The sequence below is a fragment of the Crocodylus porosus genome, unplaced genomic scaffold (assembly GCF_001723895.1).
Source record: "Crocodylus porosus isolate Cpor-Errol unplaced genomic scaffold, CroPor_comp1, whole genome shotgun sequence".
Classification (NCBI taxonomy): Eukaryota; Metazoa; Chordata; order Crocodylia; family Crocodylidae; genus Crocodylus; species Crocodylus porosus.
The window spans coordinates 3,954,810-3,973,661 of NW_017728921.1; the positions used below are offsets into that span (position 1 = coordinate 3,954,810).

The window sequence follows — 18,852 nt, forward strand, 5'->3', positions numbered from 1 at the left end:
CAGCTGAGCCATTCAGATCCCACCCAGTATTGTGCAGCAGTATGCATGCAGTCTAGCCTTTTAATTGCATGAGGATTGCCTGTTGCTTGGGGTACCGTGACTGCTGCCTTTGCACCAAGACCAGGCTGAGTCTTTTTAATTTGAGTTTCCTTGTGTTGGTTTCTAGTGAAAGCCCGGGAGCCCAGCCATGATGCTGAGCGTGGCTACAGTTCAGAAGAGGAGAGCCCGGCTGCCTACAGAGGAAGGAAGGGGATGAGACAAAGACCAGAAGCAGGTAAACCTGGGAGCAAGGACTATCCCAGGGAGCGTGGCACAGTGATGCACCAGAGAGCATCCTCTGGGGCATGAGGAGGTCCTGTCAGCAGTGAATATTTAGCTATCTTGGGCTTGGGGTTTTACTGGTGCTGAACAATAAGCATTGTTATGTTAATAAGCATTCAGAGAAGCTTATTAAAGCTTCTCTAAATGGAAGGGCAGAGGAGCATGACAGCCGGCACCTGGGGTGACCCCAGGAGCATCGCAGAGGGGACTAGTTCATTAGCTCTCACTTGCTGACCCCCAGCTGGGCTTTGCTGATGTGGCTGGCCACAGGCTTGATGGTTCAGGACGCTTCCGATGTCAGCAGGGCCTGGTTTCGTCCCACTTCTTGGAGGCAGACACGAGCCAGGTCACCATTGTCTCCCTTTTGGAAGAGCAGGGAAGACAAGACCTTGGGGGTTGTAGGTGAGCATTTAAGAGAGGCTCCAGCTTACACTTTGGCTTACTTACAAAGGCAACAAGCACCTCTGCTCCCACAGGAATGACATGGCGTTGGGGCTGGTTGGCTTAAATCAAAACCAAGCCTGCCGCTGATGAAGCACCGTTAAGCTCTGTAATGGTGTCCTTCACCATGCACAGTAGTTGGGGAGACCATCTATGTAGTCCCCTAGTCCAGGGGCTCCCAATCCATGGTCTGTGAGACCATGGGAAGTGGTTTGCACATTGCATAAAGTCCCCCCCTTTCAAAAGTTTGATGATAAAGGTGCACGGTGATGCACAAGAAACTTTGAGGGTTGACGGTGGCCTTTTGGACCAAAAAAGACATGGGAATGGTTGGCTCAGACATTGACCCTGTTCAAATATGGCTGCAACTTGTTCCTTTTCCCTTCCAGTGGAGACAGCGTCTTAAACACCCTTATTTTATTAAACCGTCAGCTGCACCGTGACTATGTGGCCATTTATCACCTTTCTACCCGGCTGTTTCTGGCTATCAGCGTGCTCTTAGTATGCCAATGATTTTCCCAAGGCTGGCCTCTGTATATCGTTTATCAGGCTGCTATTCTTGAGTGACAAGGCTCCCGCTGTGTGAGGCACATTTTTCCCCACAATAAGTACCTCTGCATTTACAAAGCAGCCCCTATCTGTTGCTAAACCGTCTCCTTGTGCGAGGTGACCCTGACAATTCATCCAAGGGTAAACACACCATTTATGTCCTAGGAAAGATTTATACCTGGCATCTCCGGCAGGAGCCAGGTAAGAGCTCAGCCCTTTTGCATTACAGCTGCGTGTTGCAATTTATCAACAAGAAGATACCGGGATGCCAACAAGTGGGGCTGTAATTTATCTACTCAAACCACCGGCACCAGATGAATGGCAGCAAAAGGCAGAGACAGTGATTGTGGTCCCCTCCTTAAATGGAAGGTGATAGAAAAAACATGTTGCGCCTCCTTATTGCAGATAGTCAGGTTGTAATTCTGTTCAGGGTCTGATGCACATTATAGACCCTAAGACTTATGGTTTCCTGTCTTTGCTTCCCCATTTCCTTGCTGACGTGGTGTATTTCTCTCTACTTCCTATTGGTTCTTTCATTCCCTTTTCCCATTAGTTTGTTTCCTCTGGATCCTGGGTAAGATCCATTGTGCAAAGTGATTCCTGCATCCAGGTGGACTGGGATGTGCAGCTGGTCATGTACCAAGTGGTATGAATTTGGGTGACTCTGCTAAGGGCTGACTCTTGCTCTGATGCTCTCTCCCCTGTACCTTTTGGAGGTGTTCTTTCACTGCCTGTTTGAATCCCCTGGGTACTGACCTAGAGGTACCTGAAGCCCAGGCCAGTGTCGGCAGCAGGCCTGAGTTTGCTAACCCATGCACTGGTGTTATAGCCAGTCTCGTGTGTTATATGGGTGCAGCCTCCCATTCTTTGAGCGTCGGGCTTGTTGCTGTGGTAGGTTTCTTGTGGCGATGTTGCTGCACGTTGTCACCAGCATCTTTGTGACTTGTGCAAAAAAAGTGCCCCAGATATTGGTGAGGCAGTCAGCCCCCCTTTCTTTAGGGGCACCGCTTAGAAAGTGAACAAGAGAGGAGCCCAGAAACAGAGAACTCAGTGTGGGCACCAGCCTGCTGCCTTCAAAGGCGTACTCCTCCGCTCTTCCGATCATCTCCAATAAGATTAACCCATAACTCATTGGGTGCCCACTGGGCCCTTTCTGATGTCACCTGTCCTGGCCATTTCAAAATACCGAATCCTATTTAAGACCTCTGGCATGGAGTGAAGCTAATGGCAGGTGAAGACAAGGGAAAGCAGCGCTTCGCCTGGGAAGACAGCCAGCTCTGGGGACAGCGGCAAGTGGAGCGAGGGTCTGTTAAGAAGTTGCTTCTCTCCGGATGTGTCTAACGACATGGTTAGGCTTGAGACACATGGCAAGGCCATCTGCTTGGATCTCATCACTGAAGCCAGCTGGGTTGCATGGATCTCCTGCCGTTGGCTTTCACCCTCCTGTGAGAGGGGATGAGTCATATGTCATCCCGCTCCTCCGAGGTGCCGTCTCCACCGGCCGCCTTCGCTGTGCCAGCTGCTAACAGCTGCCTGCTTTCTTGGCTGGCTGCGTGGGCTTCATGGCTCCAGGAAACAAATAAGCAGATGTTGCTGCAGAGCTGGGTGACATTGAACCGGGGGTACCTGCAGTGGGCTTGGCGCTTCATTTCCGTGGTCTTTTCTGTGATAGCCCATTGCTGCCCCATTCCCTCGGCTGGTTTCCATTACTCCTGCGCTTGTCAGGACATCCTGTGCTTGTGGATGAGGCTGGAAGCTGCCGTTCCCCAACACCGTGATGGCTTCCTAACCATCATCAGAATGGGGAATAAAAATATAAGACCCCCAAGCTGGATGACTTCCAGTGGGCTCCTTTCACTGCCGATGGCGATAACGGAGCAGGGGGTGGGTTAGAAACGGGGCAGAGACGAGCGCCTCTCACTGTCATGGCTCGTTGCTGTTCTTCCAGGTGGCGAAGCGGTGGCGACTGCTCCTGGGAGAGGGAGCTACCCTGCTTTGAGCCGTAAGCCATCCGAGGCCAGAATGGGCCCCAGTGGTGGCGAGTATGCCGGCGGAGAGCCTGACCGCTGGGAGTACTCTGCGGACAGCGAGGTCAGCCGGAGCCCCGGAGGTGAGAGGAAGCAATGGAGAGTCGAGGTTGTGTGTGTGTGGGTGTGCAGGTAGGTGTGCACACGTGTTTGTGTATGTCCCAGTCCACTCTAGTGCCCGGGTTGCTGGACCAGCTAATGGGAGGTGCTAATTTGGCTCAAGTATTGGAGCTCTGCCCTGGTGTTACTGAATGGCCTGGTTTTGCACCCCAGTGACAGCCCATGATGCACCAGACATGTGGCTTCAGAAGGTTCCTCGTTTGCAACCATAACGAGCTGAGGCAGCTCCAGACCGCTGCACAGGGTGATTGCAGAGCTCCCTTTATCGAGGCCGCGGCACTGATTCTGCCGGGTGATGCTCCACGAAACCTGAATGTGCCCCATGCCGTCGTCAGCGGTTCCACTAAAACCTGATGACGGACAGCTTATGCCTGAGCTTGTTGAGGACAGAGTCCTCTGTAGGTGGCTTTGTAGGCTGGAAAGCAGCTTCAGAGGCTGCCTTTCAGCTGAGAGCTGAGCTTTGCAGATTTATTTTGCTAAGCCACACACCACTGGAGAATATCCAAGTCCTCGGTAATTCCTTGTATAGGAAAGGAACATTTAATAGCCCGTGGATGGAGGTGCCAGTCATGTCCTCCCCGTGGCTGGTGCCAATGCAGCCGAAGCTCTCAGTTGCGTCTGGAGCAGCCAAAGTTGCAGCAGCTGGATTTGAAGGGTGTGGATCGGTCTGCAGGCCAGGCAGGAGCCAGCAAGCCACCGTGCTGCGCTTTCCCTGTTCGTCCCTCTAGCAGCACGGTCTGGTGGTGGTCTGCCCATGTGAAAAACCATCCTGCACCAAGGCATCCTCAGTGTGCTGTACAAGGGTCTCACTTATCACACCCACACTTCCCACAGGTACTCCAGCCCTTACTGACCATAAGGTACAGCAGTCTACTGGCAGTTCATTGTCTTACTGAGCCACAGGCTACAGGGACTGCCTCGGGAGACCTGGGCAAGATTGTCCAGATCACACCTGCGTGCATGTACCCTTTGCCCCCAGGGAGTAGGTGAATATGGCATAAAATGTCTTGCATCGAGTGTGACCATGCAAGTGCTTAAATGCTTCCCCAAACAGGGAGGCTTTCCTGTTATAGTCTTCGAGTCAGGGTGAGGACACAGTGCCCCGTGTGATTCACATCACACCCCCGCGCTGCCCTTGATCGTGACCTGAAGAGTGCTTTTGGTTGGGGATCATGCATCTCTTACCTAGAGGTTAAAAGAAACGGGGAACAATGGATTCTTGCCTAAAATGGAAAGCACGGGTATTAATCAGGACCTGCTCACGGTTATAATGGGAGCAGAGGGAGCTAGTGGGGGAGCCTATTTGTTGTCGAGAAAGTGCTCCCTTCCACACGCTGCCTCTCCATTTGCAGCGAAGATCGTAACCAGGCTGGAAAACAGAAGGGCGCGGGGGCGATCAGAAGGGAGCAGCCCCAGGGTTTGCCTAGCTCGGTAGTCTGCATCTCTGACTTCCCATGGGTACACCAGTGCTAGCAGCACTTGTTCTGCTAGCTTGCATGCTCGGTTGAGACGGCTCTCGGTACGTCGTACATATTGACACGGAGCCTGTATGTGCCTGGAAAGGGACTGATTGCAGGCTGGGGCTGGCGAGCAGCTGAACACTTATCGTTCCCGGCAGCCTGCTTTTCCACCAGACGGCAGGTCCAAACGAGCCTCAGCCTCCTGCCACGGCAGCCCGTTTTATGTAGCACAGCTCATCTCCGCCAGCGACAAAGGAGAGCGCCTGCTTTTCACATCCCAGGCAAGCCGACTCCAGCTGTGCACCAGACACGGGAGCTTGTTTTCTCACCTATAAATATAACAGCGCAGAAGCCTGGCTGAGCTTTTGCCTCTGGTGCTAGGGGTCTTTGCAAACCTTTTGCGTTTCATGTTGACAGTGCTGAGATGCCCACAGCTCCCGTTTTCCCGAACCCGTGGGGGGGCTTCAAGCTCTCAGCACTTCCTGACCTCCCTATTCTCGGAGGTGAGGAGGAAGCAGGCGCTGACCTGTGTGTCGCGTGGCCGGGCTGGTTTCGTGCTCAGAGGTGACCCAGAAGCGTGGAGGTGTCTGCGGGAGAAAGGAGCTCTGCCTCCTGCCAGGCTGCGGGATAAATGGAAACCTTCCTGGCAGTGGGCGTTGGAGGAGGGGAGGGAGAGACTTAATAACTTTTAACAAGGCTCCTAATCAGTTTGTTTCCTTGTCAGTTCATCCCACGCACACCGATGCCCCATATATCTGTTTCTGTCTTTATTCCCTTTCTTCTAATTATAGCTTACCCAGTTTCCCTCCTTTCCAAGCGAAGGCTGTTATTCTTCTATCTTCTGCACAGCCCTGAGCTGAAGCCGCTCTTCTCCCCGGCGTGCCGCCGCCCAGCAGCGAGCGGTTTGTTTTCCTGCAGCGGCTAGGCATAACGAGGCTTTAATTACTTCACCCTCCCTCTTAAGGCACATTTCAAGTTAGGCCCGAAGTTAGGTCTCCTGTTCCTGTGGCTGCGTGAGGCTGGGAGGCTACTGGAATGGGTGTCATTTTGCTGCAGGAGGGAGGCTGGGGCTGGATGAGTATTTTCAGTAGCACAGGGGATGGATTGAGATTATGAATCCCTTGGCCAATGGATCTGTATGAAACCCTTGGCTTCCTGCTTCCCAGGAAGACTGAGCCATGGCGCAGGCTGGCTCCTGGACCGGAGACTATATAACTTTGCTCCTTGGCTTTGAGGGGGTGACTGCCGGTAAACCGAAGGCGCAGCGTGTTCACGCAGTTTTCCTCTTGCCTAGTTATCTCCTGTGTTGGGTTAGGCCTGCTCCGAACCGTGCTGCACGAGGGAGCGATGCAGCCCCAGTCTTCTCTCAGGCTCTTTCCTCTGACCACCCCACCACTGATGCGGCAGCAGGTGGGAATTTGGGGCAATCTGCTGTAAATGTGGGGCAGCAGTTAACTGCTTCGTGCCTCCTTCTGCTGCCAGCGGCGGTGGACCACCTTCACAATGCACTCGGAGATGCTCTGGTGATGGGAGTAATCCTGTACGTGGGGATCCCAGGGATCTAGCAGGGGATTGTTAAGCTTTACTTACTAGACTTTGCCTGCGGCGTGTCTCCAGCTGTATTACTGGCACCCTTGGTGGGGTGGGGGGGGGAATCTCCTCTTAGGAAATGTTCTTTTTAGGTGTGAATTTGCTTTCTGCATCTCTGGGCCAGGTGTGGTGTTGGGGTGACCCTCGCTTCTTGCAGCGGTGGCACCGGAGGAGAGAGGCTGATGCATCTCCTCTGCAGAAATGAATGGGTGGGCTTCAACCCCTGGCTGGCACAAATCCAGCAGCCTCCACTGGTAATTCATGGAGCCACGCTGATTTACACCTGCTGAGCGGTTGGCTGGTTGTTTCCAGCCACCGCAACCATGGCTTTTCCCCCCACCCCCCGAGTGACTTGCATCTTTATCTCTTACCGAACAGCTGTTGTGGCTCTCCCGCTGCCAGCTTTTACACGTTCTCAGTGGCCCTTTGCTCCATGGTGATCCGTTGGAAAATGAGATGCCCCTGCTCCCCTTCATTGTTTCTTCTCCTTTTAGGTGTGAAACGGGCCAATTCAGTTCAAGGCTCCAGGCCGCCTCCTCCGGCTGCCAGTCCCAGCCCTGCCGCCCAGCCAGGTACGCTTTGGGGCACGCGCTGGGGGCGTGAAAATGGACGTGTGCCAGCGGCGGGGGGTTCCCATTTGGCTTCCCTGCTTGCTGAGGGATAACTTGATAACTCTTTATCCCCCAGCTCCTCCGGCAGGCAGCAGACAAGGCCCTGGTCCCGGGGGTAGATTTCCCGAAAGACAAGGTAAGGAACCATAATGGGTCTGTGCGATGCGATGCCCTGGCTCGGGGTCGCTCTCTGCTAACCCTGAGAGGTGCTTGCTCTTCCCAGAGGTTTCAAAGGCAGGCGACAGGGAGATGACGGGGGATGCCAGCCTAGCCCTGCCCAGGAAGCGGGGTGCCTCCAGCGGCAGAGCATTGCTCTCGGGCATTTTGGTGTGTCCAGTGCAACCGTACTGGGAGCTGCCTTTTTCCTCCACCGAGGCAAGACCCGTTCAGACGGTAACGGACTTCCCCGTCAAGATAACCAGCTGGGAAAAGGGAGCCGAAACCTAGCCCTGGGAGCAGCTCTCCCTCTCTCTCTGTTTAGCCAGCCTGCCACATACCACCCTGATTTATCTCCCTGCACAGCTCCCGTTTCTTTCTCTCTGCCCGGCCGGGCTGATGGATGGCACGGCCGTGTTGCAGTTAAGTGACAGGCTGGGCCCGCTGGGCTCACTTTCTGAGCTATTTCGCACCCATGTATGATTTATTTAAAGCTTCGTTCTTCCTCTTTGAGGGCCACCTTCTGCTTTCATTGGCTCTGCTGCAAATCAGCGGCGACGTGAGTGATGCCTACGGGGCAGCTGCCGATTTGCACCCGTGCAGAATTTGGCCCTCAGAGCATTAAGGGGAGGAGGAAAACCGAAGCTCAAATGGAAGTGAATGTCTCTGCTCTGTTGCTCCTCCCGGCACAGGCAGCCGTGCCGTGCTGGGATGCCTGAGTGTTACCCACAAGTATTTCAAGCCCGTTTCCTCCAGCAATTCACATTGCCAAGGTGCTGCTGTCTTCCCCCAGGACCTCCCTGCCAAGATCGGAGAGGAGAAGTGGGTCAGCTGTCTCCTACCTGCACTTCCCCGCTTTCTTCTTGCATGAATTCTTAGCCATTGGGGAATCCTGATTGAAATATAGCCTCCCTAACACCTTAGGCTTAAATACAGGGCAGAGGAAGCTGAGCCGCGGGTTATCCAGAACGTGCCTGATGAAAGCAGCGCACCCTTCTGCATCGAGCAGAGCAGAATAGCCCTGGGGAGACGAGAGGTCCCTTGGCTTCCCCTAATGCACAGGAACGATCCAGGCTTTTTGCTCCCGTTGGATGTTTTCTCCGTTGACTTCCAGCTGCCGACGGTGCTGTGATGCTGGGGCGCATGCATGCTCGGCCGTGGGTCGCAGCCCGGCATTTATTGCTGTGGGGAGGCTACGTGTGTGGGGGGTGCCCACGCTGGCATTTCGCTGGTGGCTTTGTGATTGGTTTGAGGGGCTGGTTTTATTCGGGGACGCCAGTCGTGTGCGAATTATGATGACAAGAGGTGGCTTCTGTCACCCCGAGCTTTCCAGGCCTCTGTCAAATGCTGCTTTCCTCCCATGCAGTGAGCCAGTTGATGGGTCCGCTTCAGGCCGAGCCTGGCTACTCGGCAGGTGCTGCCAGGGACGAGAGAGGAGGTGGAGGTGGTTACCCGGGGGCCGTGGCGAGGGAGGAGAGGACCGCGCGCCAGCCGGCAGCGTATCCACAAGCAGCCGCCGTGCCCGTGCCGCCCACCCCTGCCCGTCAGCAACAGCCACCTCAGGATGAAGAAGAGGATGAAGCCAACAGCTATGATTCGGATGAAGCTAGTATGTAGCCTCATGCGTGCAACCCCGGCTCTTTTCTGTCGGGCAAGCTTTGGGGCTGATCCCTAATTGCCGTTCTCCTTGCTCTCCTGCTGCCTCCCCCAGAGCCCCTTAATTCAGGGGGGCAGCAGGAATGGCTCGATAAGGGGCACGGTGGGAGCCTGGTGGTCTGTGGCTGGCCGTGAACGTCCCTCACGGGGAATGGTTTTAGGCCTTTCAGCTGCCGTACACTTGTGACCGTTTCCTATTTGCCGAGAAGCCCAGAAACGCTGTCCTTTGGACGGCTCCTGTCGGGTTCCAGCCGTCCACGAAGTGCTTTAAATGTCTGGTAAATAAAGTAATCGGCGGGTGGGAATTGGGCTATTGCGTGACTCCATTGGCTGCCCCCCCCTAAAATAAAAATAACAAACTGTCCACCAAAACTCCAGCCTTTTCTGCCCTGAATAATTCATCAGTGAGGAAAGAGCCCGAAGACTTAACTTGATGCAACTTGATTTGAACCCTTGGAGCAAAGGTGGACGGTGGGAATGGGACCTCTACGGCGGGGTCAGGATGGAGGCACAGAAGTGCTGCTGACCTCGGCGCTTGCAAGGGTGGGGAGCAGGGCTGTGGCTGGAGCCGGGAAACTTCCCGAGTGCCGAGCTCCCGTTGATTTCAGTCGGGCTTAAATCAAGTTTGAAAACCAGATTGTTGGAGACCATCCTCAGCTGCCTTAGTCCCTTGTGTGAGTCCTTGCTTTTGAGTTTAAATTGGAAGCTTGTTTGAGGCATCTGCTTTAACATTTGGTCTTGTTCATCTAACCCCTCCTGGGTGCTGTAGCATGATGCCTGGATGTGTTTTTTTAATGTGATGCAACATGGCACAGAGGCCTCCGGGAGGGTCAGGCTGCCTAAAAGAGTGGAGCTGCCTGTTGGGAGAGGTGTTGTAGCCGGCATTATCCAAAGAAGTTGTGGCAGGGACATGCTGGGGAGGTTTGTACACATTTGGCCAAGCACATGGGTGGGAATCTTTTTGACAAGGGTAAAACAGGATTGATATAGGCTGGGATTTTGGAGAGTCAGAATCAGTCCCTTTGCTCTGCCTGAATAAGAGAAGTCCAGGATGGCTAAGATTGCTTCAAGGCAGGGGCTCAAGCTTGGGTCTCCCCAGTCATAGACCATCACTTCATTGCCTTCTACCAACTCATGGGCCTTAGGCTGAGCCCAGAGCAGGCATTTCAATGGGGTTATGACTTAAGAAAGCTCTGGACGGAGGTGTCAGTCTTATTCCAGCACAGGTTGCAACTTCGAACCCTCGGGCATGGAGGCAATCCTATGAGCTGGAATTGTCACTTTGCCCCCAGCTGTGGTGGCACAAACTGCTGGCTGCTGCCTCTCCCCCGGGTTTCCCACAGCCCGACGCCCCTGCAAAGTCAGCTCCGTCTTCAGAGGATGGTGCGTGGTGAGACCATGCCTGTGAAAGCAGGTGAATTATCCACGCGCCTCTGCTGAAAGGTGCTCTGCCCGTGGTGCAAGGGTTGCAGAGAGTGTCCTGCTGCGATTGCTAGCAGGGGTGGATGAAAGAGATGTGTTGGCTTGGCTGGTAATAAAGCACAATCTCTTTTCCCCTCTCTTTGCTTAGCCACATTGGGAACGCTGGAGTTCAGCTTGCTGTATGACCAGGATAACAGCTCTCTGCAGTGCACTCTCATCAAAGCCAAAGTAAGTGCCTCCTCGAAGGGGAAGACTCTGCCCATTGCGTTGATCTTCCGGCAGCATCTGATGCAAGATCGTACGTGCCTTGCTCTATATGCATGAGGCAGCCTCCTCCCTTGGGAGAGCATGTTTCACAGGCTCTCACCTTTATTTTCACATGCTTCCTGACGACCAGCTTGGTTTTCAGCTAAGCAGGCACAATGAAGCAGAAGCCAGCTCCACCTTCTGCTCCTGAGTCTCCTGCGCCGGAGACCCAGACCCAAACCCAGACAGGTGCATTTGACCTGCATTTCTGTAGTGACTGGGGAACTGAAAGGCCACGTCTTTTCCTTAAGGATGACTTGAAGATTGTCCGTCCTCCTGGCTCACAGGAGATGTGGGAGCAATTTGGCCTGAGGTGGGCACACACTTTAAAGGTGTCTCACGGCTCAAACAAAATGACTGGTTGCAGAGACATGCCAAAGGCAGGGGCTGTTCTGCATCAGTGGCAGGCCACGTTCCTGTGGGGCTGTTGCTCTAGGAAGTATGTGTGACCCCCGCTTCTGCCATGCAGCAGGAGGCTTTTAGGAGCAAGTGGGGCAAGCAGCAGGGCTTGGTCTTGCTCTGCCTGCTAATAGTGGGAAGTGGTCCAGCTGGGACCTTCTCCTGGGATAAGTCTGTCCCTGGCATTGTTATAACTTGCCTTTTGTCATGAGCTTGAGCATCTCTTTTGCATGTGACTGCTATGGAAAAGAGGGCTGCAAAGAATAGCTAAGTTAGCTGATGTAGGGCTGTTAGGTCCCTGAAATGCCCCAGGGAGGTAGGCAGTTGACAGTGTGGTGTGCCTCTGTGGTCAGAGATGTTTTTAGAGGGCACCTGAGAGAAAGCGGGCGAGTATTACCTGCTGCGTTTCAGCCGATAATGGAAACTTCAGCCTGTTTCCGAGGCCCCATGTGCCTGGAACTAGCATCTTGCATTTGCTCTCAGCCATGCTGGAGTCTCTTGATGTCCGCTGTGGATCGGTGTGCCTCTGAGACCCACAGTCCACTGTAATTACGCGCCTGTTTGCTCAGCATAATTGATTTCCCACAGCCACCTCGGGGGTTTTTCAAGGTTTTCTCTGCCCGGGGGCCGCGAGGTGATTATAGCAACTGCAACTATAACAGTCGCTTGACTCCCACAGCAAATAACGGTGGGGCTTCGTTCCATCCGGCAGTGGGCCCTGGGATGGAGGCTTTGCCAACCGAGCGGGCACCTCCCACAGCAGATGAGTGACGACTTCAGCCCTTTCCTCCCTCCATTCGTGCTAGCAGGGTCCCATGCCACCATGGATCATAACCCCGAGCGAGAGCTGCAATATTTAGCTGCCACTGGGTGCTGAGGCAATGCAACGTCAGGTTCAAAGTCATGTCCAACCATGCCTTAAACCTCAGCCCTCACTGCAGAGCGGACACGGCTGGAAAAGCTCTGAGTTTAACGGGACAGGCTCCCGTCAGAAGGCAGATCTCAGCGCGGTCCTTAGTGCTAGTCGTCGGGGATAACATATTGTGTTCGTAGTGCTAGGGCAGGTCTCATCGGGCTACACACGGTACAACACACTTACTCTACGTATCATCTTATGGGCTATGTCGTGGGAGAGGGAATCCCTCGAGCACGAGATCTGACGCTCACCCTTTTCCCGTGTCCCGCAGCAGTGAAGCGGGTCCCATAGGCATGCCCCACAGAGGAAACGGCACCACCAACTCAGAAGCAGTAAGTGCCACAGCTCGAGCCCTGATTTCTCAAGAGCAGCTGGCAATCTGGGGCATTTACTTCCAGGGGACGGTGTCTCGCAGGGCAGGTGCCAGCACTTCCAGAAGACCCGGTGCCTTTCAGGGGACAGGCAACCATTCTTATACTCGCAAAAGCACAGACATGGTGTTACAGCCTGCCTGTGCCCCGTAGGACCCCAGTGGCTCTCACTGAGGGTAATCAGGAATAGTCCAGTCCTGCAGTGGGGGCATATTGACATTCACATTTCCCATCTGCTGTCAGGAGAATTGCATCAATTCCTCCGCCCCCAGAGGCCACTTATTCCCATTCTTAGATGAGTAAGTGGCAGTGAAGGGTGCAGATTCAGCCCGTGTTGAAAAGGTCACCAGGCGTTTCCGGGCCATGCATCATTTCATGCAGTGCCACCGCTCCCTGTGGCTTCCCTTGCTTTGGAAGAGCTCTGCCTTCATAAGTTTGCAGGAACTACTGTCTGGGTGAGCTGGGAGGTGCGGAGAGAGGTCTTTCCTCTTGCCAGCTGCAAGGCACATGCCTTGGGCCAGCTCTTCGGCACCCCCGACCCTCTTGCGTGGAGGCAAACTCTCTGTCCACATGGGACGTGGCTTTGTTGTTCTGCTGGACAAAATTCAGGGATAACATGAGCATATCTGTTGAGTCCTTTGTGGTTTTCAAGATGCATTTGTAAGAGCTGACTCCATTTTGCATTTGGATCTTGTGCATTGTTATTCAGAACAAACGGTGCTGTTCTTTCCTGCCCATTATCTGCTACCTCTGTTAATCTATATTGCATAAAGCATTGCTGCTAAATGCTCCCCCGCGCTGCATTTAATAGCGACTCAAACCCTGTGTTCTCTTTGTTGTCTTCTAGGGCTTAAAACCAATGGACTCCAATGGCTTGGCTGATCCCTATGTCAAACTGCACCTCTTACCGGGAGCCAGTAAGGTAACACCTTGCTTGATTGTATTATGGTTGAAATTAGGGATGAAAACATAGCTGCTTTATGTCAGAGCTTTTTTTTCACAAGCCCTCTCAAGCACTCCAGTGCCCAGTCCGCATGAAAACAAGTGGGAACTGGCTTTCCAGATCCTGGTGGTAGTTTTGGAAATCTCAGTGTCCAGGCCTTAGCGATATTTCACAGGGTGAGAGAAGCCTATCAAGTGGCATCTGCTCTGGTCCCATAATTGTCCAGAAGAACCGAATCCAAGCAACCCCCCTCTGTCTTCACTCAGCAGCTTGCACTAGTTTTTCTGCACTGATCTCGGCATGCAGCTGGGATCTTGCATCAGTGATGGTCCAAAACATCTGATGGCAAGTGGCGCTCGTGACTCCAGTATCTCTTATGGTGGACAGTGCTTATAGACCCTGTGCAGCCCATACTGGAATAAGAGAAGCGTGAGCTGCAGGAGCTCGTTCGAGATGAGCCGCACTTAACATGCTGCTCTTCTCTGGCCTTCTCAAGAGTTCACAAGGACTTTCTAGGGGCACTTCCCACCCAGACGTGATCTAGTGCCTTCTCCTGTCTGTTGATATCACTGGGTCTATTTCTGCAGCAAATGCTATGGCTTTAAAGAGATCCAAATTTGTGTAACCTGGAAGGGAAGCAGGCAGGGTGCTCAAAAACAAGGCGGCCTGCGTTAATGCACCAGCGTGGCCCGATGTTGAGGGAGGTCATCATTTTTGGTTCTGCCGGTTTCCAGCAGCTCCAAAGAACTGAGCGTTGCACAGGCTATACCGAGAGATTAAAATCTAGTTCATGAGCACGGAGGAACTTCAGAGAAGGTGACATTGTTAGTGCAATGCAAAACATCTGACACACAATCTAATTATTACCGGAGTCTGAAAGATCAATTTACTTTGAAGTTACTGCGCGTTCTAATTAGAGCTGTGAAAAATATCCATCGAGTGAGTAAACTCCGGTTTTTTTTCCCTTCATCAAAGAAAGCTCTGTAAACTCTCACTCCCAGGAATTAAATTCAGCGGAGAAAACTTGTAGGAAGAAACGAACGCTGTTGGCCTGCTGTCGAAAAAGATAGATCTCCTCTGTTTGCTCTGGGGATTCAAGGCTTTTCTCTTTCCCTGCCTGAGTTTTGCTTAGAGCAAACCAAAGCCTCTAACAATAATGGTGATAAAGAAAGTTTCATTTACTTTTCCTCCTGTACTTTGGGCTCAACGTCTTTCTGGCCACCTTGACTCCCAGATCACGAACGCACAGGAAATCCAGCAGACAGGCTCCGTCCCTCATGCAAATGCAGGGCTGGCTGTGGCTGGGTCTACACTGCAGTCACAGCGGAGACTGCAGTGGAGTGCAAAGAAGCAGGATAAATCAGCCTGATCTGTGCTGCTGCAGCTCGACTGCTCCCGGTGCCCTGGCTGGCTAGTTTAACGCTACCTTGGGCTCCTCTGTGCTATGCTGCAGTTCCTTTGGCCACTGCTTTGCAGACATGCCCTGTGACCCCGGTGTGTCCTGTTGTTCTTTGTTTCTCATCATCTTTCCCCAGACTTGCAAAGAAGACCTCCCTTCAGCAGGGAATTGTCAGCTTTAGGTGGCTCTGTTAATCCAGGGAGTCATTTCTTACACAGCAGGAGGCTCTGCTTTTGCTCAGCCCAATGTGCTCCCTTAGCATCTAGGAGTGCCACTTCTCCCATGGGTCAGGTATCCAGGTTGCAGCTATATTGGTCGTATATAGAGTCATATGTATATAGAGGCCATACATAGGGGCAAAAGGAATCAGAACTCGTGGTAGAGGTGGTATCTTGTATTAGACCAACTAGATTTTTGCAACAAAAAAAAATTGCAATTAAAGAATTATTTTTTGCAAAAATCTATTTGGTCTATACCTCTACCACTTCTCCCATGGAGCATGAGAGGACTCCCACTTTGCTAGCTGGAGAGCAATTTTATTTTCTGCTTTTGCCAAGGGACAGAGGCACAAGAAAGTTCCCACTTGAAAGCATGCACTTCTTTGAACATACTGCAATCATTCCCCAAAGGACTGTGTACTCCTACCATGGGGTGAAACCCTTCTTCAGCCCTCTGAGGAAGGGAAATGTGTTTAGGTTGAATTCTGATCTTAAGTGAGACCACAAATTGAATGGAGATTTTGGGCTACAGACTGTTGGAAAAAAAAGAAGGTAAAGGTATTGGGTGTGGTCCTGGAGGAAGCTCTGTGGGTCAGCGGACTTGGCGACCGTGGTAGGTCTGAGTAGAGAGGGCTCATGCGTGGAGAGGTCACCGCACGGTTGGGTCAAGCTCCTCCTTGTCGGCAGGGTGCGTGACTGCCCTGTGTTTTTATTCTTTACGTGCAACAGTCAAACAAATTGAGGACCAAGACTCTGCGTAACACGCGGAACCCGGTGTGGAACGAGACGCTGGTGTATCACGGCATCACGGATGAGGACATGCAAAGGAAGACGCTCAGGCAAGTGGAGGACAAAACCCCGGTGTCTTATAATGCACAGTGTGTAAGGGAGGAAGCCTTTTAAAGGAGGGAGAATTTCACCCCAGAGCTCCCAAACCCAATTACCTTTGCAAACACTGACGCGACGGGTCAGGGATAGATCTGGCCAAAATTGTCCTGCCGGCAGGAAAAAAAGATGGCTTGTCAACATCAAAGCTTTTCACATCAGTATGTTGATTTTTTGATGAATCATTTTGATGGAGGAAACTTTCATATATTTCATCCAGCATTTCAACTTGCTCTTTTATTTTGGATTTGTGCCTTGTCATGTTAAAGTGACTGTTTGATTTGCCCCAGCGCTGTAATATAACGTGTCAGCCTTATTGTAGCAAGCGAGTGCGTGTCCTCATATACAATGCACAATTCCCCCCCCTCCAAATCCAGCTGCTGGAAATTGGTTTGTGCATTATATGTGAGGAAATGCAGCCATAGGAGTTTCTGCCTCTGCTACAGTGCTGCGGGTCTCGAGCTGCTGGCTATGGACACTCGCTCTTTTCTCCGGCACGTTAGATGGTTGGGAACTGGGATCTTTTGAAATTGCTGTTCTGCGGGGACTGCCCAAATGTGGCCATGCTCTTCTGATTCAGAAGACGGTTCAAGAGGTCAGAAGTTCTCATACAAGGGAAGTTCCAGGTTTCTTGGATCCCGGCACTGAGGTGGAAGCTGCTAGATACGGCAGGGACCTTAGGTGTGACTTGCTTTCTACCTCCCTGCAGGCTTTGCTTTCTAAAGTGTAACATGGAAACAGGAGAGGTGTCCTGTGGACAAGTGCCCCACATTCCCACAAGTGTCAGGCAGCAATGGTGTTTTTGCAAGGGAGGTTGCACTAATCTGAGCTGGGTCGCTCTCTGAGCCATTCACTATTAAAGTCTCTCTTTCCTGTTCTGCTCAGGATCTCTGTGTGTGATGAAGACAAGTTTGGCCACAATGAATTTATTGGTGAAACAAGATTTTCTCTGAAGAAACTCAAACCCAACCAGAAGAAGAACTTCAACATCTGCTTGGAGAGAGTAATACCGGTAAGATTTGTGAAGCTCTGTTATGCCGGGTGCATGATCTAGCACGTGTTAGGCTTTGGGGGGAAGGTGTATTTGCTACTCAAAAGGCTGCATCTGATCCTCACAGATATTTGGATGTCTGAAATAAATGGAAGTAAGGCTCCTAAACACCTTTGAGCACCTGGGCCCTATGAATGTCAAGGTCTCCAAGGAGTTGTTCACAATCTCAGAAGCCGGTCCCTGATCTCGGTCCCAGCCATGTCAGTCCGAAATAACTTCACTGGCAGCCGTCACTGGCATAAGAACTTGGCCCGATGCGTGTCCTGGGCACAGACATGATGTGCCAGCTCCTCAGTGCATTTTGTCCCACAGATTAATGCATCTCTATTTTAGAAGCTGTTAAAAAAACCAAGCTTCGTAGTGATGCAGATGGAGGAAATGTTTGGTTTCCAGCCCACGTGCTGGCTCCGAGAGGCCGTGCTGATTCTGCGGTAGGCGGCTGAGCTCCATTGTGACAGCTGCATCTTTCTTGTGCCGTGTCTTGATGGGCATTGCTTCTCCTGCTGCTCCTGAGGCATGAACACAGTATCAACCTGTTGTTCCTTTGACCCATAGCAGCAGAGCAGTTGTTGCAAACCTGGAGCCGTGGGGGCACAAACACCCCGAGCGAGGCTGTAGTCGAGCTGGCTGGGATTATTTTGGGGCAAGAACAGAAACTTTCTATGGAAATGGATTGATTCTGCAGGAGGGGTTTGCTGAGATGGGTTTGGAGGTTCTTGATTAGGAGAGAGCGGTGGCATAACAGCACAGACTACCCTGCAGCCTGGCAGGTGGATGTCCCGTTAGGATCATTGGGCACCTGGATTCAAGTCCCCCCATCTGATTTGAAGGTGGGATTTGAAACCGCATCTCAACATCCCGGCTCAGTACACCGACTGCTGGGTTATTGTCTTGTCTGGGGGAGCTTGTTCTTGCTTTCACGTGAACGGTTTTAAAGATCATTTTATGCTCCAAGACACAATGACCAAAACTCCTCCAAAAACCCTAAAAAATAATTCACGAATTGCAATTCTCTTTTTCCAACCAGCCCTTAGCGTGTAGCTGCCTGTCTCCTTCACATATACGAATGTTAATACTTTGCTGGTGTCTCTAGCATTGGTTCTTGCAATAAATTAATTTATAGGAGGGCCTAGAGAGGCACCACATACCCCTGGAGACCTCTGAGAGCTTATGGGAATGAATTCCCATTTCCATCTCTGGAGATCAGTGCGACATGTGGGTTGGACACATAGGCCGCCAGCAGCTGCCTCCTCTAGCCTGGGCAGTTATTAAAGGAAACCTTTGTCTTTGTTCTTTCCTACCCCCAGATGAAACGTGCTGGGACAACCGGCTCGGCGCGTGGGATGGCGCTATATGAAGAAGAGGTAAGAGGCTGCACTGTCCTCACCTGCACTGCCTCTGGGTTGCAGGGGGCTGCATTTGCCCTCCTGATGGTGCTCGTGAGCCAGCAGTGATGCTTTCCAGCTTTGATCCTGAGGCTTCATGGCTGTTGGTTACACGAAGAGGGCAGCGATGGGGTGAAGCTCACCCCAGGACTGCTCTGCTTTTCTGTGCTCGGCCATGGGAGTGAGAAACACTTCCGCACTCAGATCCAGCTACCCTGGGGTGGGACCCAAGGTCATTCCTGGGACCCAGATTTCGCCCTTGGGAACTACCCAAGTCAGTGGGGGTAGGGGGTATGTCTGTCTGCATAGATCCAGTCGAACCGTGGAGATGTTGCTGGAATCAGAAATGAGTTTCTTTGAATACTTGGCAGAGCTGGAAGACTCCAGCTCTCCCCCTACCCTCCTGTATCCTCCCTGCTTTTGCGTTTCAAATATCTAGTGATAAGTGGGAAGGGTTAGCAAATAACTATCGATTGATCAGTTCGCTCCAGGCGACTCTGACTTCGGAACGAGGGCATGTTTCTTGTGAGATCCCTCTCCCCTTTCTGCCTCTAGCACACCTGCTTGCAAAATGAGCTTTGTGATTTTAGCCTTGTTCCAACCTGAAATGGAGAATGAAGCTTTCA

General features: G+C 52.3%; 1 protein-coding gene across 2 annotated transcripts in view; it reads left to right on the forward strand.

Moving 5' to 3' along the window:
• Positions 1-18,852, forward strand: part of RPH3A (rabphilin 3A) — a 64,452-nt gene that overhangs the window by 35,744 nt on the left and 9,856 nt on the right. For both annotated transcript variants that reach the window (XM_019538816.1, XM_019538817.1), the window contains 10 exons: positions 167-274; positions 3,260-3,421; positions 7,003-7,080; positions 7,196-7,255; positions 8,642-8,884; positions 10,502-10,581; positions 13,193-13,267; positions 15,635-15,744; positions 16,676-16,802; positions 18,149-18,205. In XM_019538816.1, the coding sequence (XP_019394361.1) occupies positions 167-274; positions 3,260-3,421; positions 7,003-7,080; positions 7,196-7,255; positions 8,642-8,884; positions 10,502-10,581; positions 13,193-13,267; positions 15,635-15,744; positions 16,676-16,802; positions 18,149-18,205 (1,100 nt within the window). The remainder of the gene's footprint in view (positions 1-166; positions 275-3,259; positions 3,422-7,002; positions 7,081-7,195; positions 7,256-8,641; positions 8,885-10,501; positions 10,582-13,192; positions 13,268-15,634; positions 15,745-16,675; positions 16,803-18,148; positions 18,206-18,852) is intronic.